Consider the following 24,850-nt stretch of genomic DNA (forward strand, 5'->3'; position numbering starts at 1 on the left):
ACTGTTCTAAGTTCTTGTCCAAATCTTTTCCCTCTATATCCCTGTGCTTATTCCTCCACGTTCAGAGGATGCTTCAGGACCTCTGTCCTCAGAGGTGGTCAAAGCGTGGGCAGCCCTGAAGGAATCAGGTGGCCCCGGTGATCTCCAGGCTAGAGCATTCCATGGGTTTTGTTCTCGCCTGTATTTGCAGAGCAGACAGAAGGGAGCTGGAAATTGAAGGGAGCGTGGGAATTTGTCCAAAATGGAAATGCTAGGGATAAGTTCATGGTTTAAGACTGGCAGATTTTTTTGCTAGCCTGATCAACATCATAATGAGTTCATGTGATGTTACATTTGGGTCTATCGGTTGGAAACTCTGCCTTTGGCAAGGGGTTGGAATGAGATGACCTTTGAGATCCCTTCCAGCCCAACCCATTCAATGGTGCTGTGATTCTAATCATCATCCTTTTGAAAGATGCAGCTCCTTTAATCTTTCTCTTGGAGTCTGCATACCTAAAACCTGAAGAGCTCTGTCTCCAGCCTTGTCATTGTCCAAGCATCAGCAGCTATGGGTGGCATTACCCCTTCGTGCTGTTGGAGTAGACAACCATCACTGCAGCCCTAATCTGCTCAGTGGGATTCAGTGCATGGAGTGGTGCCCATAGTGGGAGATCTCTCTCATGCTAGATTTGCCATTGCTGTGAATTTTCCCTGTTTCTGAATGGTTTTGACATCTGGTATTAACTGCATGTACAAGCGTATTAAGAGAGATCTTTTACTAGGGAATGTGAAAAGAAAGTCACACACACCAGTGGTTTTCAAAAGAAACAAAAGAAGCTTAGCAGTATTGACAGAATAGTCAATTCACTTGAAACATCCTAGAAAATGTTGGTGGGAAGAGCTGATAAAAGAAACTAATTTGGGGAAGGACAAAAGTTGGCATGAGGTTCACTTTACCTCTGGGAGGATGAAGGCTTGGGAAGGACAGCTGCACTCAGGCACTGCCCTGAGCTATGGCAGTGTCAGTGAAGAAATACGTTCTGCAGTTGGGGTTCTGGAGCTCACACATTCACTTACAGATACTGGTGGAGAACAAGACAAATAAAAACTCTTATAGGATTCTTTTCTGCAGGCAGTTATTTAGGAAAGGGTAAACACCACCTAATCTGCATCTAGAAATACTGAAGAATTAATGTCAGTAGATGTCTTTGGTACTACATTTACTGGGATACAGCTGTCTTGAAATACTCTGCATGAACGTCACAGATTTTGCTGTCACGTGAGCACTGAGCTGCTTCTTAAATTGCTTTTCAGGAAGACACTAAACTGCTTCTACTTAAACATTTTAAACCTTTTTTCAAGCAGCCTGATAATTACATTTTAATATAGAGTAAAAACATGTATGATTGCAGCTGAAACTGAAATTCACTTCCCTACTTGCTTTGGAAACAAGTCTTTGAAACAAATCTATGCCTGTGTATACTGATGTGCCAGTCCATGTTTTTATGTAACCAGTGAATTTTTTCACTCCTTTTTACGACCATCTCGTAAATACAACAACATGGCAACTTGGCATACTTGTGTTTAATCCCAAAGTTGAGAAATCAACAGGAATACTGCTCTTTCAGAGGAACTTTCTTTGCATGTTTCAATCGTGTTGGTTGGTTGTGCTTTTTACCAGAAGGAAATGTAATACAGAACCTATGGGTTTTGTTTCTGTGTTACAGCCTGAATTATGAGTCAGTGGTCTGTGGTTATGTCAGAAGTGTGTATTCCTTGTCCCAGCAGACTAAGCAAAGGATGAGACAACTGACATGGAAAAGTATACAAGCTAGCAACAGCCTGACCTATCTGAAGATTTCCTCCCAGTTGTGTTCCCTGTATATGAGCAATGTTATGTTCTGTGACGCCACAATTATTGGTGTTGCAGGAACTTAAAGGAAAGGATTTCTTCGTATTCTTGTTTGTTTGCTCTTTTAAGGCTGTATTAACCAGCCATATTTAAAATTATTTCATGATTTTGTAAAGTTCTGTTGTAAAATGGTTATTGAATGTAGCTAACGCTTTATGAAATGCAATAAAATAAGAAACAAATATTCATGATCAAAGTTGCAATCAATCTTCATGAGCTGCACGATCTTTCTTAAAAATAACTGCTTTGTGTGTGTTTGTTGATGCAGGCCACAGAAACGTTGTTCCGAATGGCAGTAGCAAGAGGAGCTATCACACCATTAAGACATGGAGAAGTAAGGCTATATATATGCTTTCCTTTATTTCTTTGTACATTTTTTCTTCTCACACATGGTGTAAAATTTTAGTAATGTGATGCTTTATAAATTCCTGGGGGGAATTGCATTGCCTTCAGGTAAGTGAAGAGGGCTGGGCTATGTATAACTTGCATTTTCTCTAAAGGAGAAAGACTTTAAATCCTGTCCACTGGGAGGTTAAATATTCTTCCCCAAACACTATTTTTCTCTCTGCTTTAATCAGAATTTTGCATTATGACACAAGAGGCTATTGAGAACATCCTTTTACCCAAGTGATGTTTCACTGGATTTTCTTTATTAAAAAATACATAGATTGTAGCATCCAGAGAAATTCATTAAAAATTGAGCTTTGTTGTGGGTGTCTGTAGAGAGGTTACTTCATCCTTTCTTAGTTTCTTGTCAAGAAATGAATAACTTCAGGTATTTTGTGTGTAGTCATTATTATATATACTTACATATGTGATATAAAATACATTATAAATATGTTATATTATACAATGATCATTTGAAGGAAGGGATAAAAAATTGATAATAAATTGAATATTATGTTGTTCATGCATATTTCTGTGATGGCATTATTTCCTTTCTGTTACTTCCTTCTCTGTGTTGTATATGATAACAATTTACTGAACGTTGTTCATTAAATATCTTCAATGTTAATGGATGCAGTTTATCGTTATGTTGAATTTGATTTAACAAAATTTACTGCATTTTGTTGTGACACTCTGGAAATGAGAACTGGTCTGGACACTGTCATTGCTGGATGCTGGAGTATATAGAATTTTAATGTAGAAACTTCTTTTATTTCATGCCAATCTGATTTTCATCAAATTCTTAGGTAAATCTGTGAAAAGTTTGTGTAGTAGACACAGCATTCAATTTGCAATCAGAGCTATACTTACCGTGGGAGCCCAGCTGTGCTATACAGTGTTCCTTGTGCTGATGAAGTTGTCTTAATTTCTCTTTTGCAAGAAAGTCCATGTATCTTTGCATCATTGTCTGAAGAAGTGCCTGAGATTTCCTGTCCTGATATTGTTCAGTTTTAGCTTTCTGAATATGGATCATTTATACTTTTTGTCTTCTGCTCTTCTTTCTTTCATACACAATATGAATTAATACAATTATTAATACAACTTGCAGGAGTGGTGGTTGTAAAATATGTGCCATGCTTCTTTGTTCTCTCGATTTAGGTATTTCAGTGATGGATACTTAACATTGGTGATGAGCTCTGAGGAGAGGGACCTGGGTGTCCTGGTGGATGTCAGGCTGACCATGAGCCAGCAGTGTGCCCTGGTGGCCAAGAATGCCAGTGGGATCCTGGGGTGCATTAAAAAGAGCGTGGCCAGCAGGTTGAGAGAGTTGATCCTCCTTCTCTATTCAGCCCTTGTGAGGCCTCACTTGGAGTACTGTGTCCAGTTCTGGGCTCCTTGGTACAAAAAAAAACAGGGATCTCCTTGAAAGAGTCCAGCGAAGGGCTACAAAGATGATAAAGGACATGGAACATCTCTCTTATGAGGAAAGGCTGAGAGACCTGGGTCTGTTTAGCCTTGAGAAAAGAAGACTCAGAGGGGATCTGATCCACATCTATAAATATGTAGGGAGCAGGAGTCAAAGGGACAAGGTGAGACTCTTCTCAGCAGTGTGTGGTGATAGAACAAGAGGAAATGGCCACAAACTGAAGCATAGGAAGTTCTGCACAGATGTGTGTGGGAACTTCTTCACAGTGCAGTGACGGAGCACTGGCACAGCTGCACAGAGAGGTGGTGGAGTCTCCTTCTCTGGAGACATTCAAGACCCACCTGGACACCTACCTGTGCAACCTGGGCTAAGGAGCTGCTGTAGCAGGGGGCTGGACTGGATGATCACTGGAGGTCCCTTCTAACCCCTACAGGTCTGTGATTCTGTGAATCTTCCAAGTTCTAATGAACAGGCGTGCCAGAGAGTGTGTGGAATCTCCATCCTTGTAGATATTCTATGAATGGTGTGAAGTTTCCCCCAAGGGTCAGTTTTGGGGCCCATCTTGTTTAATATCTTTACTGATGACCTAGACGAGGGAATTGAGTGTACCCTCAGTAAGTTTGCAGATGACACCAAGTTGGGAGGATGTGTCAAACTGCCTGAGGGTAGGGAGGCCCTTCAGAGGGATTTGGATAGGCTGAACAGCTGGGCTGAGCTCAATGGGATGAGGTTCAATAAGACCAAGTGCCGGGTCCTGCACTTTGGCCACAATAACCCCATGCAATGCTATAGGCTTGGGGCAGAATGGCTTGAAGAATGTAGAGAGGAAAAGGACCTGGGGGTGTTGGTTGATGCTCGGCTCAACATGAGCCGGCAGTGTGCCCAGGTGGCCAAGAAGGCCAACAGCATCCTGGCCTGTATTAGAAATAGTGTAGCCAGCAGGAGCAGGGAGGTGATCATCCCCCTGTACTCAGCTCTGGTACGGCCGCACCTCGAGTACTGTGTTCAGTTTTGGGCCCCTCACTACAAGAAGGACATTGAGGCCCTGGAGCGTGTTCAGAGAAGGGCAGCAAAACTGGTGAGGGGCCTGGAGCACAAGTCTTATGAGGAGCGGCTGAGGGAGCTGGGATTGTTCAGTCTGGAGAAGAGGAGGCTCAGAGGAGACCTTATTGCACTCTACCACTTCCTGAAGGGGGGTTGTGGTGAGGAGGGGGTAGGCCTCTTGTCTCTGATAAATAACGACAGGACGAGAGGGAATGGCCACAAGTTGCGCCAGGGAAGATTTAGATTAGACCTGAGGAAACATTTTTTCTCTGAAAGAGTGGTCAGGCACTGGAATGGCCTGCCTAGGGAGGTGGTTGAGGCACCATCCCTAGCGCTGTTCAAGAAGCGTTTAGATGAGGTGCTAAGGGATTTGATTTAGTAGTTGGGTAGGGATAGTGATAGGAGGATGGTTGGACTAGATGATCTTGTAGGTCCTTTCCAACCTTATGAACCTATGAACCTATGGGAAAAACTCAAATGATCCTTGTAAAAGTGTTAGAAATAATATTAAACACAGCAGTGGGGGCATTTACAAGCATAATGATCTCTATTGTGAGCAGTACTGGTAATTTAATGTATCTTATGTATCGTACGTCATAGAAATGATGTGGTAGAAAATGTTTGTGTTTCTTCTTCAGATACTTCTTCTGATCTTTTTCAATTAATTTGCCTCAGGGGATAGAGACCAACAGGAGATAAGCAGTGGGAGGTTGCAGCCATGATAAGGAAGGAAGTGGGTGTTTCTGTGTGGTGATGTCTGTGAGTGTCCTGTGACACCGTACCCTGTACGTTCCTGGGGCTTGATTGTAAATCAGTTCATGTTAGATTGGGAAAAATAAAATGGCCTCTTTTCTCTCTTATATTCTTGTCAGGCTCTATGCAGAGCAAAAATAGTCATGACTCACAGAGGATTTCTTCACTGCATTTCATTGTGGAATTATAATTTATCAGTTAGAAAATGAGGAGGAATATCAGTCAAATGAAATTATTTTTTTTTCAAGAAGTAACATAATTATCAAGAGTCGTTTTAAATTTTCTGTAGCTCTTCCAAGAAATTGTTAAATATTTGCACAGTGCGTAACTAGAAAGGAAGCCAGAACAAAAGCTGAATGCGAGCTAAAGTTAACTGCGTTCTGTTTGAGAAGTGTGAAGCTGGCAGCTGAAAAGGAAGCTGAGGAACTTGTTTATTGGCAGTTCCAGACTTCAGAGGCAGCAGTCCAAATGTGCAAGAGTACTGTTGGGCTTTCCTACCAATATTTAGATTACAGACCCCTTTAATATTTAGTAGGGAGGGAAAACGTTCAATATTAGAAGGACGTAATTACACATATACTTATTTGTTTTAAATTCTTTTAAAAAATTACAGTACGCTGAACAGTTTAATGGAGAATCATTTTTTTCTACGCAGACAAAACAGAATGTGTGAAAGGTTATTCATTATAATTCACTTGTCATCCACAGGTGGATTTATAATATTCCTTGTTTAGAGTAAATGTCTTTTCTGGCACTTCCAACCTTTTTCTGTTTTTTGGGACTCAAGTCTTAATGCTTCTAGAATTTTTGAATCTTGCTTTAATTATGCTTGAAGCAATTGAAAAATGAGGTGATGCTGGATATTTGACATTTAGATATGGTTTGTAAATTTACTGCCAAAACTAGTTACAAGTTTGTGTACATAATGCTAATAGTCACTGAAATTCAGGAGTTAGATCATTAAGGTTCCTGAAGAATCTTCTCGACAGTTGCATTGCTTCTGGTTTGACTGAAATGTTGCAGCATCCTTAGGAGGAATCAAACCCAGAAGGAGCATTTGTTTTTGGGAATCAATATGTTGCCTTGTTAATTAGTTATTTCTGTCATCTGCTTTGTCCTGGGGGTGGATCGTGGGGCAGAACCTTGTAGGGTTTCATCCTTTCTGTTAGCACTTCAGGCTCATTCCAGGATGATGCAAAAATTAAATGGGCAGATGTGAGCACAGCAAATCTGTGGCCGAGCTAATTCACAGAAGTCTTGGGCTGCATTTCCTTAACATCACGTACTTTATCATCTTCATAGCTCCCAGTTCTGCATCCTCTGGAGCTTCTGCTGTTGTATGCTCACTCCATCTCTACGGAAGGATCCCAGAAGGTTTCTATGAGGAAGGATCCTAACCATTATATGACTCTGGTATGATTCTCTAAGAAGGAGGGATCTGGTTATGACACTTAGTTTGCAGGACCAATGTTGGGAAATAGAAGAGAGAAATAGAAGTGGGAACCAGAGAAGGAACAGGAGGATAAGCAGAGAAAGTAGAAACGTTAATGGAAAAAATGCCATGGAATATGTGGACACGCATGAGCAATAGAGATAATGGAATAGACAAGATTCCCATAGAACTTAGAACTGATAACAGAAATGCTTGAACTCTGTGTGTGTTAAATCATTTTCTAAAAAATCTTCACAAGCTGTCTTAGCCCCTTTTCATCCCAAAGCACAGGGACTTCTGGGTGAAAGAATTTAGACATGTATCTTTAGAGTACTGTAAACCTATCAGAAAAAGAAATATTGCAGCCTCAGAGATGAAGAGGATGAAGGTCATGTTTCAAGGACTGTGCTTCTCATCTGAAGCATTAAAATGTATGGGAAGCCTTCAGCATGATGGAACTTCCAGAGTCTTCATGAAGGGTTCTTGTGATGGGATGTACAGGAAAAGGTTGATTTTGCACAAGAGAAGGATTTGCATTGAGGAGTCAGAGCAAAAGAAGAGCTTAGGCTGTATGATAGGCTCAGTTTTATAATTGCTGCAACAGCGGAGGTGTACTGAATTGTTTCAAATAAATAGACTCCTTAGTCTGTAGCATTGCTAAAGAATGCCATTAATTTAGGATATTTGGTGATTTTTTCCTTCTTTTACCCCCTAGCTATACAAAAGCTTTTGTCCATGAAATTCCAATGGAAACCAAGTATGAAAAAGGATTTCCAGACTGTAAGTTTGAGAGAGGAAGTTCAAAATGATGGTTAGATGTAGCCACACTACCTGAGGAGATATCTGTCCCTCAAGGGGATTAGTAAGGAACTTTAAAATGCAATTTATTTTATATTTTTAGAAGTAAACACATGAAAGTGGCAATAGCAATGTGAAATACTTCATTGTGCAACAGTTCTTATGTTCTGTGGATTTTATCCTCTGCCTTCCAATTTGTGCTTGGGTTGTGTATGAGATGACCTGCTCCAAGATCCATAGCTCTACCTATGTGACTTGAGGTCAAGCTATAAAAAAAGCGCTGAGACAACTCTTGAGGTAAAATCAGTTTTCTTTGCCTGAATAAGAAAGATCATAACAACAGTAGTGCAGTTATTTCCAAATGAGGAATCCTTATGTTTGTGTGAAATAAAGCTTGTTTTGACAGTCCTTGTTGAACAGAGTATTCTTTCTTTAGGACAGACCTACACACGTATTTGGTATATGGGTGCATGTGTATTTATTCTAGAATAATTCTAGTCAACTCAATAATATATTTTAAAATGTTACAAAAAGCTGATGTCGTTGTGAAAACATTCATGTTTTGCTTTTGTGGATTGCACTGATAAACAGCAAATCACAAAACATAGTAGTTAGTGAAGCTACATTTCTAAGAATACATTGTCTCTATATGTATGCATACATGTGCATGTACACACAGGTTCATTTTCATTGTGAACTGCTTTTCTTTTTTCTTCTTATTATTTTAAATTAAAATTATTATTAGAATTTAATTTTTACCTGGGAAAGGCCCCCTCTCTTCCTCATCCACCACACTGGGGCAGGGTGCAGTGTAGAGTCCTGGAAGCTTCAGCTGTGCAATTAGGTCAGATAGGCAATAACCTTTATTACTGATAAAAAACTTGCAATATATATATATTTTTTTTTTCACGAGAAGAGTACTTCTGATTTTAATTGCCATTTGAGCAATTTAAGAGATCTTAGAACATGTCAGTTATTATTTTTAGTTCTGCACTGTGGAGCTGACAAGGTCTACGTGGTCATTTACATGATGATCTCCCTTCTGCATGAAGGGACTTACTCCAAAAATTACTGATTTCAAGATTTGATTTTTGAGTTTTATCACAGCGATGTGTCTGCTTGTCTTTTCGTCTGACTTCATTTATAAAACATGACATGCAGGAAGGCTTCATAAATGCCATCATTGTAGATTGTGAGAGGTATTGTGAATCACTCGAGATGAATTTTCATTCAAATAAAATTGCTTTGGGCACTCTGTTTCCTGTGATTTCAGCCCGAGGGCATACCAGACCTAATCACTTACAGGCACGTTAGAAACCGAATGGAAACGTGATCCCAGACATCTGATCCCTACCCTTTTGCCTTCCTATCACAAAGATGTCATTATTGCCAGGGGTTCAAAAGTTCTGCTCTCACAGTCTACCCTGACATCTCTGATTTCCACTCTTTTGTCTTGAATACTCTGTTACTGTCATGTTAATATGTGAGGAAAGATGTTTTCTCAGATTTACATAAATCTTACAGCACTGGAGGCACTCAGTTGTAGCTCTGATAGCTCTGTACTTCAGTTTCTGTTTCTAGCCAGGGACACTTTCAAAAAGTGCTGTTGGTCAAAGCAAGTCTCGTTTGTTCTCACTGGAAATTAAAACACTTCCAAGCAAACTGTGTTTGACATATACAAAAGAAATCTGGTTTGCTACAATGAAACTTAAGTTCCTGTAAGGCAGTGTCATAACATTCATGGACTTTTTCTGCCTTCAAAGTGGGATTGTCAGTCTCTTGGATCTTATTTCGTGTTTTCTTTCCGTCCTGGTTGCGGTTTGCCAATACACAGAAAAATGTGTATTCTTTAAATTTCATATGTTACAAAAAACAATGTCAATTTAGTTTAGCCAAACCATGTTTTCTGAATATGTGGAGTAAAATCCAAAGTGCCAGTATGTTTCAATGTTCATTTCTCTTTACCCTAATGCTTTTATTTTTGGGAGGAATTACTTTGCAAATGTAAAAGAAGCAGTTACCTAGGGGCAGATCTGAGTCCCTTTTCCTCCAAAGGGGGAATACTTCTCTCTGTCTTCAAAAGATGGAAAAAAATAATTTTTAACTATTTAAAATGTATATTTTAAAAAAGAAAGAGTAGTGTTAAAGAAAGTAGATCACTGTTCTGAACAAATAAACAAACAAACAAAAAAGCAGTCTGTTGGAATTAGGGTCATTGATACCTTTACTTTTCTGTCTACTGAAATCTTTTCTGGAAATGATACTGAGCCTGCTTGTAAAACAACAGCAAATGGATAAAACATACACTTTAGCATAGAACTGTCTTACAGTCTAGTTAGTTAAGGTTGCTTTTTGGAATGTGTGTCAGTACTGCTTGAAAATTGTATTGGTATCTGGAAAATCCTTCTGGCAGGTCAGAATTTCAAACAGTTCAAACGTAATTTAATTGTTGAGGTCTGACCTACATACTTTATCAGTAATATCTGGCAGTAAATTAAAAGTAAATAATCCTTCTGATTAAATACAATGAAAACTGAAACTGGAAAGAAAGAGCATGCCATAGATCCCTGAGGAGGAAAATTACCAGATTCCCTTCAAAGCTGTTCCACTGTTCAGTGCTTGAGTTTTGTTTCTGCTGTGTGCTCCACTGTATGAAGGTGATTTTGGCCATGTCATGAGATCTTTGGTGCTACACTGTGCAGAATTATCCTATCTATGTGGTTCGTAGGTTGGGAGTCATTTTTAATTGTGTGAAGAAAGTGAATTTGTCTCAAAACCTTAGCTGAATGAATGTGAAGAAGTCTTCTTCTCTTTTAATATATAATTTGTGTGGGGATATTGATTTCTTACCAAAAATCATTACGAACCCTGAAAAATATTAATGTATTCTGGGTAGTTTTAAAGTGGAGTGGTGGGATTCATGAGGTAAGAGACTTACAAAATGAATATGCTGTATGTATTGAGTATGCTGCAAATAAGCCTACGGTAGAAATAACAGAAAATAGGATGCCTGTTGCAGAATGTGAGGAGAATTGCTTAAAAAATAAGACTCAGGTTTGGAATCTTAGAGAACTAAAGGCTTTACTTCTGCTTTGAAAATTATCTAAGTGATTAATGCTTTGCAACTTTCTTTTTATTGCACGGGCAGTGTAGCCTGTCTGCTTTTTGTAGACAGAAACAATGGGATTTAGCATTTAAAATGTTTGACATATAATGTTATGCATTGTTTCTATTATAAAGTAGGTTTTTAATGCTGGACTGATAGTATTTATTTATCTTTTTATAATCATAACTTACCCTTTATGAAGGAAAATATGAGTCTCTAATGTATATTGCATTAAGCTCAGAAATATTTGCCAGATATCTTCCAACAGGAAGTTTTTGACAAGCACCAAAGAAAGGAAAGAATTACATATTTTAAAGATTTGTTTTTCTCTTAAAATTTTCTTTTACCTTTCATGTATTCTCCAGGTTTCTTGTTCTTTTTCATCAGCAAAACAGCAAGTGTGTGGCAAAAGCAGACAATAGAAAATTATGGCAGCAAAACTAAACATAAGGAAATACATTTACTTTCCAATTAAGTATTTTGTTTAAAGTGCCTTTTCATGATTAAGAAATATGGTATCTGAGGAATGTACAAGTTCTTTTATTAAGAATTAAAATTAAGATAATTTTTCTTAATTTCTTTCTCATTAAAAATGCAGTTTGTGATTGTCACCTCAAACACAGACAATTCTGCAACACAACAGCGCCCGTTCAGTAAATATTTAAATTTTAGTCTTACATGCCATGGCATTATAATGGAACCATCATCTTGCTTTTCACTTAGAACCTGCCTCCAAAGACATGGTCTGGCAACTGCATTGTTCTGCCAGACCGAAGATAATCTATAGGGAGAGTTGTACTTCTAAACATTAGGGGAAGCACAATAGCTGTTACAGGAGGATGGTATTTGGGTCATGCTTCTTTCTCAGTCTGGTGGTGATGGTCATGACGTTATGTTAAAGCATTTGAAAAGCTGAAGAATTGTAAAAAGCAGTTTAAATTCATAAAGAGAAAGGATGTGTTCTTATTCCTCTGTGCATTTAGGAATGCTAAATACATGCAGAAGATATAAATAAACCATACAATCAATTGATCTTTAGTTTCCATGCAAGAAGTTTGACTCAAGTTGTTGGAGTAATAGTCTTGCCAATGGCATCCTGCCTTTGTCATTTTCTTTAACCCATTACAATAAAAATAAATGCATGTCATCCAATTAATTTCTTGCGCTATGTATAGACTCACTGTGAAGGTGGGATACTTCAGTTTTGGTGTAAACGCTGTTTGCACTGAATCATTCCCAAGTGATGAAAATTAATCTGTTAGAAGAACAACGCAAATGCAAAAACCACGTTCAAGTGATAGTTGGCGTTTCATGCCTGCTCTTCAGAATTATCACTGACTTCAGTTTATTAGCGTTGTGTCCTTCCATTTCTGTAACACTTGAAGGGGTGGCTCGTGGCTGTTCTTCAAATCCCAATTGATTGGGCAGATTGTATTGACAAGAAACAAAAGCCTGAACAGATTGCAGTGATTGAGGAGTTGAGAAGACTTGTACATAGTAGGCTTTTTCCTCTGGTTAGGTAGCAGGGGATACAAGGATATCATTGTGTTTCTTCATGTCCGGTACCATCTTTAATGTTCTTATTCTTCCTGCTGTCCCAAATCAACACATTTTATGCTCCCTATTCATGTTAGATGACTATATATGAACAAAAAAGTAGCTGGCTTTAATAATGCGCCCTTGCTGCAAAGAAGGCTAATGGGACAGTGCTGGGAGGAGTGCTGCTGGCAGATTGAAGGAGGTGATTCTGCCTCTCTATTCAGCACTGTTCTAATCTGTCCAGCGAATGGACACCAAGGTGTTGAAAGGACTGAAGCACCTTTTCCAGGCTCAGCCTGGGGTTATCAGTAACAGACTCATAGAGTGGGTAGAGTTGGAAGGGGCCCTTGAAGGCCATCTAGTCTAACACTCCTGCAATGAACAGGAGCTATGTCATGTTGCTCAGAGCCCGGTTCAACCTTACCTTGTGAATGTCTTCATGGATGGAGTATCCACCACATCACTGGGCAACATGTTCCAGTGCTTTACCACCCTTATCATACACAACTTCTTCCGTAAGAAGTCCAGTCTAAATCTTCTTTCTTCTAGTTTGAAATCATTTCTGCATCAAACCTTGCTGTACATTTTTCTTTATCCATAAAACTAGAATAATGTCACTTAAATATATGTACAATAAATAGTATACAAATATAGAATTTAAATATTCCTTATATAAACTCCTTCTAAATTCTTCTAAAGATCAAAGAGAAGTACCTAGGACAAAAAATTCACGATTTTATGCTTAGGGTTTTAGGATGACATCCCAAAAAGTGAAGGTGTATGAGCATGCTGTTCACTTTCAGAGAGTCACAGGAAGGTTGTCTACACAGCTGGGAGCAGTGAAACCCAAAACAAGGTGTAAGCATAGAATCATAGCATCGTAAAGGTTGGAAAGACCACTGAGATCATCTAATCTAACCATCAATCCATCCCCACTGTGCCCACTAACCACGTCCCCCAGTACCACATCTCCATGTCTCTTGAGCACCCCCAAGGATGTTGACTGCTCCGCTTCCCTGGGCAGCCTGTGCCAGTGCCTCACCTCTCTTTCTGAGAATAAGCTTTTTTTAATACTCATCCTGATATTGGATAGTGTTTCTAGTGAATTGGTTATAGGAGGGCAGAGACTGGGGTATCTCTGTCTTCTGGCAGGTTGAGATCCTCATCTGGTGAGTGCAACTGGCCTCACTGGACCTCTGGTACCATGTTCCAGTGGTCTGAAATCAGTTCATGTTAAAAATCTTTGTTCTTTCTTTTAAATGAATAACTTTTGTGAGCTGCTTCTTGGACACCAACCCTGTGCTTGTGTCATGTTCAGGAGAAAAGTCTAGCCTCAGACAGCTAAATACCTCTACAAATGCAAAGCAACTCTTTGTTATGGGAAAGGTCAAATGCCATTGCTCAAGTGTGAGGGCACTTCATGAAACACTAATAGCTGGTGCTAATTAAATGCTGTTGTAAAAGTTCTCTGATGTCTCAGTTGTCATGTTTTTAGTGTATTAAATTGTTTTTTTTTCCTCTGGAAAAAAAGGAAATATACAAATATATACGTATATATTTATATACTTTTTTCTTGACTATCGTCATAGTGTGGGGTAGGTGGGCTAGCAGCAGGTCTGGCCTGGCAGCAGCAAGAAGGTTAGCATGCCTGGGCTGCTGGAACAATCCTCCTGCTCTGAACCATGAAACCAATCTGTTCCTGTCAGTTACAATTTTATGGAAACTAATTCTTTCATGATGGAATCAGGTGAAAAATATGTGGTTCTGTTTAACAAACAGTGTGCACGGTTTCTTAAGGTCATGGGGAACATTCCCAGTGACATGTGCATGCATTTAGGTGTGTTTGTATATGATTATGCACATGTATATTGAATGTGCATCTTTATATATTGAAAATGACAGGCTTTTTTTTTATGATTACACTTGTTTTTAAAGATGTACTTGATTAAACTGTATTAAATATTAATTAGTTGTTTATAATAGTAGAATAAATACTCAGTTCAGTTGTTTCTGAGTCTCAGAAACTCATCTTTTAAACACAGTGAACATTTGATATGAACATTCAGTGTAACTAACACAAACTCCAATAACGAGCATTCTTTAAGCAGTACTGTTTTCTGTAGGAAATATGTATTATACAAGTGACTGCCTGAATAAAATAATGACCTTTCATTTTTAAGGACCCTGCAGAGCTGCAAAAAATAAACTGCTATCTGCAGTCTGCCTAACAGCCTGCTCACCACATCACCACATGCAATTAAACGTAAGTGATTTTTCTGCTCAAGACAGGCTCAAGAGTGATTTAGCAATGAAACTTAATTACTTCTAGCCCTTAGAGAAAATGGCTCAACAAGGTTGAGGTTGTTGGCAGGGCAGTGTAGGAAAGCAATTGCTCAAACTCCCATCACCGTTTCTGAGTTTCTGGTAGTAGTACTTACCAGTATTAACCTCCAATTAAGCAAGTATTACTGCAGAATTGCTCATTATGTGTTTTTGTTTCTTTGCTACAGGCTAAAGGCAAAGACAAAGGTAATGAAAATGCAGCTTCTTAAAAACAAGTGTTGTGAGCAAATCAGAGCTTGTCTGTGCTAACTAAAAATAAAACTTGCAGTTCTCAGATGGCTGTACATGTAAGGTCACCATTTGCACTAAGGTGACAGGAAAAACGATGAAGGAACTGAATATGAAAAAGAAATCATATTAACAAATGACTTTATACTCAGAATTGCTTCAACTGAGTTATTAGGAATGTGTTATTTAAAGGAAACAGGAACTTCAATTCTGTGACTCCAAGGAATACATCTGGAATAACAATCTGAAGGGCCATATGGCATCAATTGGCTTATATTTTCCTATATGGAGGTTCTGATTGCAGCAAAGAAAAGGACTGTTGAATAATTACGCAGAATTTAAGATGCAATCACTGTGTAGTTGTTTATTTACATACCCTGTTGAAGTTCTTAAAAAAAATGTGGGAGCTAAGCAAAGAAATTTGACTTTTCTGTTTGCCAGCCGTGATGGTAATTTGCTTTACTTCTGTGTTTTATTTCTCCTCTGCAAGATTTTTACTCCTCTTCTCTCTTCATGTAGTTACATTTCATGTACAACTTTGAGAATTTTCATTTAAAAAGTGCTGTTATAAAATTACATTTGTAATTTGTTCAGTATAGTCACCTCCTCAGTAGTGCCTGAAGTCTTACTCCTGCTAACTACTATAGACATCTATATCAATGACATTTTAATCAATGGAAGTATTAATGGTAACATATTTAAAGACATTCCTCAGTATTTGCGAGAGTGTGCAGCATAAGACACTAATTCTCAAAGGCACGTTAGCACATGCTCTAGTGCTTTACTCAGTAGGGAGTGAATTTAAGTATGTGCATACATCCCCTTGATTTCAACAGTATTTAATGGAATGGGTGACTTAAGCGTTTACTGGACAGGAAATAATTAAGCCCTGTACTTTGTTGACTTTCTATTTATTTATTTATTTATTTATTTAGAAGACTTGGAGTGGGCATAATTTTAGGCTTGTATTTGCCACCTCTAGAAGTGCAATTGGTGTATCTGGGTATCTCATTGTGAAGGAGTAGTTTTCTTTCGGAGTAAACAGCTATTTTAAAAATTATGCTGAAGTTTCTCCTTAAATTCATAAATACATCTTGCAATGGTTAATTTTATAGATTGGCTTGTAGTACCACCAGTTGGTTCCTTTCTAAACCTTTTTTCCATTGCATGAGCTCTTACTTTGAATTGTTGAGGCTGAAGAGTGCTAAACCAAATGAAGCTGGTGGTCCTTGGTAAGTCTTCTTTGCTACACAGTCTTGATTCACCTTCTCTCATCAATGAGGCTGCAGTCTTTGGCAAAAAACATTGTGTCACAAAGTAATTCAAGGCACATGGACTCAGGGAATTGAATTACAGTTGCGCCAGAAACATGTGTTAAGAACCACATGAACTTAATACGGGATAATTCCTGCTCCAGAGAGTTAACTACCTAAATAAATTTGAGAAAGTTTGGGAAAAATATAGTATTAACACCTCCATATATGTCTTGGATGGCAGTGCAGTCATATGAGTTAAAGTGAAAAGTAGACTTCTGTTCTTTTCATCTGTAAAGTCAACATATCACTGTTTTCTTCAGCCATCCAGTGATAAGGAGGTAATGCTTGGGCTGCCCTGTAAATAAAATTCTCCAAATTTTGCAACTAATAATATTGTTGGGATGTTAGAGGAATCATTGCACTCTGTCTACTTCCTGAATTTCATTGAAGTTTGGAAGGTAATCTTTAGACCATAGTAGAGGAGACTGTGATGTCTGTCATTTTATTGCATGTATCACCAAAATGATTTTTAAATCCATAGAGTTTATTTTGTTTGGAAACTCCCCCTCTATTTTTATGATTTTGTGCGACAGATACCATGACCCCCATGCACGTGTTGGATTTTACTTCTCTGCTATCTTGTTTGTAAGAGAAACTCAGCAGTCATTTTTAAGTTACTCCCCTGAATTTTCTTTCCTTCATCTGAGCTGTGTCATTGTACAGTGCAGAATGGAACTGTCCAGAGGCAGATGTGGAAATGCTTCTTTCTCAATAGCCATATTTTGTACACAATGTACTTCTCTCCCATGGATTTAATTACAGCTGATTGGACTTTGCGTAAATTTGCAAGAAAAGCTTAGATAAATTGTTCCTTGTGTTTTCTGTGTGCCCTTGAACTCAGTTTATTTTCAGGATTATTTCAGAAGGTTTGAGTGCAGGAGAAATATGCACGGGTACAGTTTTCCAGAAGGTTTGGAACATCATGATAAAATTGTTCTGAATTCCAGAAGCTTGGAAGCATGCACATGTTTACTAAAATATTTTAAAAGATATTTTTAAATATTTTTCTGATGCTGAAACTCATAATATTCATAGAATCAGAATCAAAGAATGGCCTGGGTTGAAAAGGACCTCAAAGATCATCCAGTTTCAACCCCCTGCAGTGGGCAGGGTCACCAACCACTGGACCTGGCTGCCCAGAGCCACATCCAGCCTTGCCTTGAATGCCTCCGGGGATGGGGCATCTACAACCCCTCTGGGCAACCTGTTCCAGTGCATCACCACCCTCTGAGTGAAAAACTTCCTCCTAATATCCCACCTAAATCTCTACTGTCTTAGTTTAAAACCATTCCCCCTTGTCCTGTCACTGTCAACCTGTGTAAAAAGTCATTCCCCCTCCTGTTTATATGCTCCCTTTGAGTATTGGAAGACTACAGTGAGGTCTTTCCAGAGCCTTCTCTTCTCCAAGCTAAACAAACTTGTTCCCTCAACCTTTTTTCATAACAGAAATCATTATGGCTGCAACTTTCTGCACAGTCAAATCTGAGCCTGTGATCGATTTTTAGAATTAAGAAGAAAGTGCCCTCCATTTTTTATCTGAATGATTATGTTGATGTGTAAAGGGAAGGTTGATCAGTACATGTTTCCACAGTGTTATTATCCATTCAAAGTCTAGAAACTCATTCTATTTTTTTCCATCTCAAGTAGAGAAGAGCTGTTTGAAACAGCAACTGATAAGTAATGTGGCCTGGTATGAATGCTGGTTATCAAGAAATAGTTTGAATGTGAGACATTAAATGTCTATTTTGCAAATATGACTTTCCAACAGTTACCTGTACTCATGAGACTTTCTTAAATGAGCATTTTTTCCATTTTCATACACTAATAATTAGACAATATCAGTAGTTTCAGTTTAGGTGTATCCCTATATTAGAAACAGCATTTAGCACTGAGGTTCACAAAATATTTTGGTTATTTTATGACAGAAATGTGGGAAATACTGTCATAAGTAATGGAACTGTTAACAGAAAAGACAGGAGTATACTACTGTGGTAAATTGTTTTCATTAGCTTGGTGGGACTGTATTAGTTTCATTATGCTTTCAGACTAACTGCAGGATACTGTAATTTGGCACTCAATAGTACCTTGCTAACAATGTATTAATTGTTTATATGGCCACTGATCAATTATTGTAGCAACAGAAGTCGTCTGTCCTAAGGTACAATAAATATAAATTTATTTTATTGCCTCTATTAACTAATAAATGTTTTGGTTTTGCCCACGTATATAAAACAGCAGTATGAAATTTCACTTCAGCTGACCCTGAATTGCTGTTTCACAGCAGACATAGTGACAGCAGTGACAAATGAGTGGCTGAGAGATGGGTCCTCCCTCAGTCACTCATCAAAGCGTTGTCATGCAGACAAAATTATGATTTGAGGTTATGTTACATGTGCTGGTGAAATACTCCTGGAATGAAAAGGTCCAGCTGCTGGATGCTTAAAAGTGGAAAGATCGCTCTGTGCATTTGAAAACCATGGGGAATTTTAGAAAAGCTGAGCACAATGGTTCAGAATCAATCCAGTGCCACTTGGGTCCTTCTTGTGCTGTCATTCATGTCTCTGTAAGCTTCTATAACAATGTCTGTCTGTCCAGCGGAGGCTGATCTCTCCCCTTTGCTGTCCTCACCAGATTGATCAGGGCAGGGCAATGTCCCCCTTGATGCATCCCACTTCATCGATAGCCCCTATTTCTGCACATTTTTAACAAGTCTTAATGCCTTCTTACCCAGTGTCCTTATTCTGTTTACACCATAACACCACTTGTTACTTTGGAGATGCCATGTTACCGCCCTTCTTTTCATGAGGACACATAAAAGGGGCACAGCATAAGATGTTTCTAAGTTTTGTCCTGCAGTGCTCTTAGTGTTTCAAGTGTCTGTGCAAAAACCTGTGCTTGTATCCCACGTGAAGAGCTGCTGTCTCTGTTAGGTGGTTGGGTAGATTTGCGACCTTGAAGTCTCCATCCTTGCCTCATAAAAACTGACTCAAAGACCTGGGCGTCCTTGCATCTTGTTCCTACCTCCTTTTGTTTTCTCCAGTAATTGCAACAGGGTTTTTGCAAGGTCCTACCAACCAAGGTCCTACCAATCAGATCAGTTGCAACCTGATTTCAGAGCTGGCTGTTGTTAGAATCATAGAACCACTATAAATTTAAAAAAGACCTCTGGTTTTCCAGTTCAACCATCAGCTCTTCACCACCATGCCCTCTAACCATGTCCCTCAGTGCCACAACTCCACAGCTCTTCAACACCTCCAGGGATGGTGACTCCACTCCCTCCCTGGGCAGCTGTGCCAGTGCCTCACTGCTCTTTCTGAGAATAATGTTTTCCTACTATTCAACTGAACGTCCCCTGGCACAACTTAAGGCTAGGTTAGCATGTCTCCAATCCTGCAGTGCTGTGCTCAGTGTTTCCCTAAGTAAGGGTTTTAGGAGACCTAAAATTAGACAAAGCTGCTCTTATTGCTGGAATACCATTTCCACCATTTTCTAAGTATAGATGAGAGCTCCATTTTTTCTGTATTAAATCACTCTAAGAATGTTAAGAAATTTTATTTGAGATAACTTTAAAAAAATTAATATGAATTTAGTTTCTTTTCCTGGTGTTCTTATCTGTCATTACATTAAACATCTGAAAACTATGTGCATTAAACATCTAAAGATACACTAATGAACCAGTGTTGCATGAATTTCTCTTTGACCTATTCCTCCACGGCAGGTTTACAGATTATAGTATCAAAACGCTGCAGTAAATCACTTCCTAATTAAATTCTTTGTTGCTATCTCAGAGGGTTGAAATTCCTTCAGGTTTTCCCACCACTAACTTTGAAGATAAGACTCTGATTTGTAATGTCTTCCACTACTCTGAAGTAGTTTCTGCTCAGGTGAACTAAGAAGCTGATAAAAATGGGGCCATCTTCAAGCCACAGGAAAGATCTAAGGATTTGATTTTATACATCCGTTCATCTTTCTTGTGGGTTTTGGTCTTTTGTTGTTGTTTTGTTTGTTTGTTTGTTTTTAATTAATAGGATAGGTGAGGCTACAGCCTCTCACAGTACCTGACAGTTTGTATCCCGTTGTATAATGCTGTCGCTTTGGTGATTGCCAGCTTTTGAGTGCAAACATTTTTTAACTGTAAGAAAAAAGTATGCTAGATTCAGTGCTTATTACAGTTAAGGCCTGAGAAGGCTTTTAGGTTTTTGTCTCAAAACTGTCCCAGTTGAAGGCAGGATTGCAAAACAAACCAGAGGATAAATTCTGAAGGATTTCTGAGGAAGCATTTTATTTTATTTTTGTTGCTTAATCCTGGCAATTTTGCATCTTTGCTTTATTTATGTGATAAGGCAGAGGGCACTCAGGATAGATTCATATGGGAATTAAATCTGTGAGTGTCAAGCCTTCATTATGCTTTATTATGTCATGTCTGTGTTGCGAGTTTGATCTTTGGTTTAAGGAGCTGGATGGTGGCTATGGTCTGTGTTTTCCCTCCCAGGCAATGTTTTCAATCATGCTTCTCCCTTGGTTAGGGGCTACAGTGTTGATCAACATTGGAAGAAGCATTTCATGGCCCCAGAAGTGAAGTAGGTGTTCAAATAGCACGAAGCACTGCTGCAAGTTCAGGAAGCAATCTGAGGATTGCTTTGATGTGATGATATTTGTGCATGGACCGTTTAAGACCCTGTACAAGCCTCACTTTAGTTTCTGGTTTTCGCAATGTCAGCTAAACCTCTTTAACACAAAGGAAGCAGAAGAAAGCTCCTGACACCAAAGCAAGGCAGCTTGTAATTAGAGTTGAAGAGGCCCTTTAATGGTGTACTAATTTATTCCTCTTCCTTGTCCTGACATGTTTAATTGCTTCTAAATATCAGTGAGCAGACTGATGGGTAGCCCAGAGTCAACCTGCGCCATTGATAATGTAACTGGTAAAACTGCCCCTGCCATTTTGTTTCATTGCTGTCAGTCTGGCTAGTGAATTATTCTTCCCTTGGTAACCTGTCTTTTACTTCATCGTAAATAAGGCATTCAGCCGTTTTCTTTGGATCTAATGGGTCATTTTTTTGACTCCTCTGTGATCATACTGGCTGCAATTTAGAGTGTTGAAGGCAGCTTTACTAGGTGCAGTGTTTTTCCTTAAAGCTGTACTCTGACTTTCTTTCTAATATGTTGGTATTTTTTTGTATTTTTAAATTAAACTGAAATTACCCCCCTTTTCATATTTTTCTTCCCTAGATTCCTTACGTTTTTTCCTTAAAATGACCCACCATGTTGAAGTCTTCCATATAGTCACTACCTTTCCTTATTTCTTTTACCTTCAGGAAACACATCTCCCATGTCACTCTCAGGTAGGAAGCAGCAGATTAGTACAAAGACCAAACCCTACTAAACCACCCACCCTTACAATCCCCAGCATGACCAAGCTCCTTTTCTTCCTCCCATCCAACCTTCTGCTACTGCTTCCCCCCATGTTGTTCACTTTCCAAAGGCCTTGATGTTCTCAGCCCGCTTCCATGCGGTTCATCCCACCTGATGAACAGTTGCTGTCTGTTCACCATTCTGCTTGCTGGTATTTTTTTCTAAAGAAGTATGGAAATAAGCTGATTATCAGTTTCACTTTTTTCAGGAGCTGAATGTCATAATTCCACAGTTGCTTCTGTTGTGTAGTAAGCAGTGGGAAATAAGCGTGGGGAAGAAGATTATATATAGGCAGATCAAAAAGGATCATGCTGTTAGAAACTGCAGCACAGGAGGTTCTGCATGAATGTTTGCAAGAACTTCTTTATGGTGAGGGTGAGGGAGCACTGGCACAGCTGCCCAGGGTGGTTGTGGAGTCTCCTTCTATGGAGATGTTCAAGACCCACCTGGATGCCTACCTGTGCGACCTGGTGTAGGGAACCTGCTTTGGCAGGGGGGTGGACTCAATGATCTCTAGAGGTCCCTTCCAACCCCTGTGATTCTATGATTCTATGCTGTTAATCACTATAGCTGATAAACTGTACAGAGTCTTTATGTACTTATCTCGTGTGGGACAGACCTTGTCCAAGTAGCTTAATTACAGGGAAACAGAATGGGATGAATGAGTGCAGCAGACACAACTCGTGCAGAGGTGTGTTCTGAACTTGCTGTACTGTGCCTCTGCTTCAGAGCTTTGTCATTACTACAATTCAAGAGAAAAATTACAATTGTTGGGCTGAAGGTATCACAGTGTGCTCAAAGAAGTGGTGTTTTGATGTTAGAAAAAACCCAGATGTATGAATGCTCCAAAAGCACCCAAATGCTTGCTATTTTATGATCTTGGCCCATGTCAGAGGCATATGGTGGTACGACACTTTGTACGCCTCCAGGGACAGTGACTCCATCACCTCCCTGGGCAGCCTGTGCCCACACCTCACCACTCTTTCAGAGAAGAAATTGCTCTTAACACCCAACCTGAATCTTCCCTGGCACAACTTGAAGCCACTCTCATCCTATCTCTGTTATGTGGGAGAACAGGCTGACTTCCCCTCTACCCTCCTTTCAGGCAGCTGTAGAGACTGATAATGTCTCTACATGCAGTATGGTTAACTGCATCCCTTGCATTGAGTGTCAATCAGCTTCCGTGGTAGGAGATTGCTTCCTAACTAGCAAGTTCAAGTTCTTACATTAATTCTGTAGGTATTTCTCAAGGAAGTCACACACAGAGTGCACTGATGCAGCTGTAATCAGTAAGAAGTTCTCTCTCAAAATAGAGTTAGAATTATTAGAGGGGAAGATGTAATTGTTTCTCAAGTGAATTAGAACATATATAAGAAACTGGAAAGAAAGTGATTGTGGTACTTGCTCTCAGTGTAGCTTGGCAGAACTAAAAACTGAGAAATAGTTACACTGAACAGAGAAAGAAAACAGAAAAAACAAGAAATAGTTACCCTGAGCCTCCTCTTCTCCAGACTGGGCAATCCCAGTGCCCTCAGCCTCTCTCCATAAGACTTGTGCTCCATGCCCCTCACAGCTCTGTTGCCCTTCTCTGAACACTCAGTGTCTTTCTTGTAGTGAGGGTCCTGGAGGTGAGCACAGTATTCAAGGTACAATGTATGAATAAAAATCTTAAAGTATAATTTGCAAGATATTTATTAAAATGAGACTTTGTGAGCGCAGTACTTCATTCTTACTCACCCGAACCATTGTATTTATTTCCAAGTATTCAGCCAAATATCTGTAACATGACTAATCTATTAAAGTGTTGTCCAGACTAATACTCTGTGTAGAGCAGCATTGTATTTCTACAAGGTTTTCTCTGTAATACGATAGCTGAAAATATCCGTCTGTGCTTTACTCTGGTGTATGCTTGCTTGACTGCGTGTAATCTGATCTGTTGTCTGAATTTTGGTGAGAGTGGGACATGTGCTGCCTGCTGCCCTGCTCTGTTCTGCTTTCGTCCCAGTTGTTTTCACTTTTGTAATGATTCCCCGTGGTCCGTGAACATTCAGGTCCATGTGAGGTCAACCGTACCTTGCAAATAGTGACAGTGGTGCAAATAATGACAAATAGGAGGGGTCACATGGTGTTTCCTGTTTCCTGCATTTAATCCAGAGGCACCGTGGTGATTTGCAAGCAGTTGTTTGCTGTGCAGAGTTGGGCGCGTCTTTAGGCATTTCTGAATATTCTCCCACTCCTGATCTCCTTTTGTTTCCCATCTTTCAAACACTTCCTGGAGCAGGAGCCCACCTGGAGATGTTCTCCCTCAAATGTTGTATTTTTCGTGTTTCACACGTGTTTTCGTTTGGTTTTCTTAATGGGTGTAGGTTAAGAAAGCTGTTTCTGTTTAACCACTACCTGAACTGGGATGGCGTGAAAAGGAAATTGGTTCTACTAAGGGATAATTAGGGTCATTAATGACTGAAGAGAGCCCATGTAGGAAAGGGGTTTCAAAAAGAAAAGTTCACCCTGTAGGAAAAAAGCATTTAGAAAGTAGGAAACTGGGAGATTACCTGCATCGTAGAGTCATAGGATCATAAAATGGCATAGATTGGAATGGACCTTTAAACCCATCCGGTTCCAGTGGGCTGGCTGCCACCACAGATGCCAAGGACTATCCAGCCTGGCCTTGATCACCTCAAGGGATGGGGCATCCAAACACCTTATACAGATGCTCTGAGCATCTTCACCAAGTGATGTTAAGAAGCATAATGTTGCAGTAACGTTACTTGTAATAATACTTGTATCAGTGATGGAAGGCTATCAGGATATGCTGAAAAAGAAAATGAAAATGACACAAATCAAAACGCTCTCTGCTCTTGCTTTTTATGAAGCCTGTTCCAAACTAAGATCATAGGATTTTTCTCACGTTGTGGAGTCTGTTGTTGGTTGATGGAAAAGAAAGAGCTTTTGGATTTCCTGTGATAGTCCTGTGCAAACTGTGGTGCTGGGCAGCGGTGGGCTCATTGCGGTAGCTGGAATGGAAACAAAATAAAAATGAGATCCCTTTGTTACTTTCTTGGATTTCAGAGAAATGACTAAAATCCCCCAAACCTCTGGAATTATGGTAAGACAGATTACTCAAAGAAAGATTTTGGGTGCTTTTGCAAAGCCAATCCTTTAAATATGGAATAAC

The 24,850-nt window shown here is 39.3% G+C and overlaps 1 protein-coding gene across 2 annotated transcripts in view; it reads left to right on the forward strand.

The window, feature by feature from the left end:
* The window catches only part of TMEM135 (transmembrane protein 135), a 342,018-nt gene that overhangs the window by 64,435 nt on the left and 252,733 nt on the right, over positions 1–24,850 (forward strand). For both annotated transcript variants that reach the window (XR_010621832.1, XM_065729960.1), the window contains exon 5: positions 2,160–2,225. Coding sequence is in view for 1 of the 2 variants with exons in the window: in XM_065729960.1 (XP_065586032.1) it covers positions 2,160–2,225 (66 nt within the window). In the remaining variant the exon portion in view is untranslated. The remainder of the gene's footprint in view (positions 1–2,159; positions 2,226–24,850) is intronic.

Source organism: Cyrtonyx montezumae, unplaced genomic scaffold (assembly GCF_038088225.1).
Source record: "Cyrtonyx montezumae isolate F1298 unplaced genomic scaffold, pur_monq_1.0 scaffold_12, whole genome shotgun sequence".
NCBI classification, from domain to species: Eukaryota; Metazoa; Chordata; class Aves; order Galliformes; family Odontophoridae; genus Cyrtonyx; species Cyrtonyx montezumae.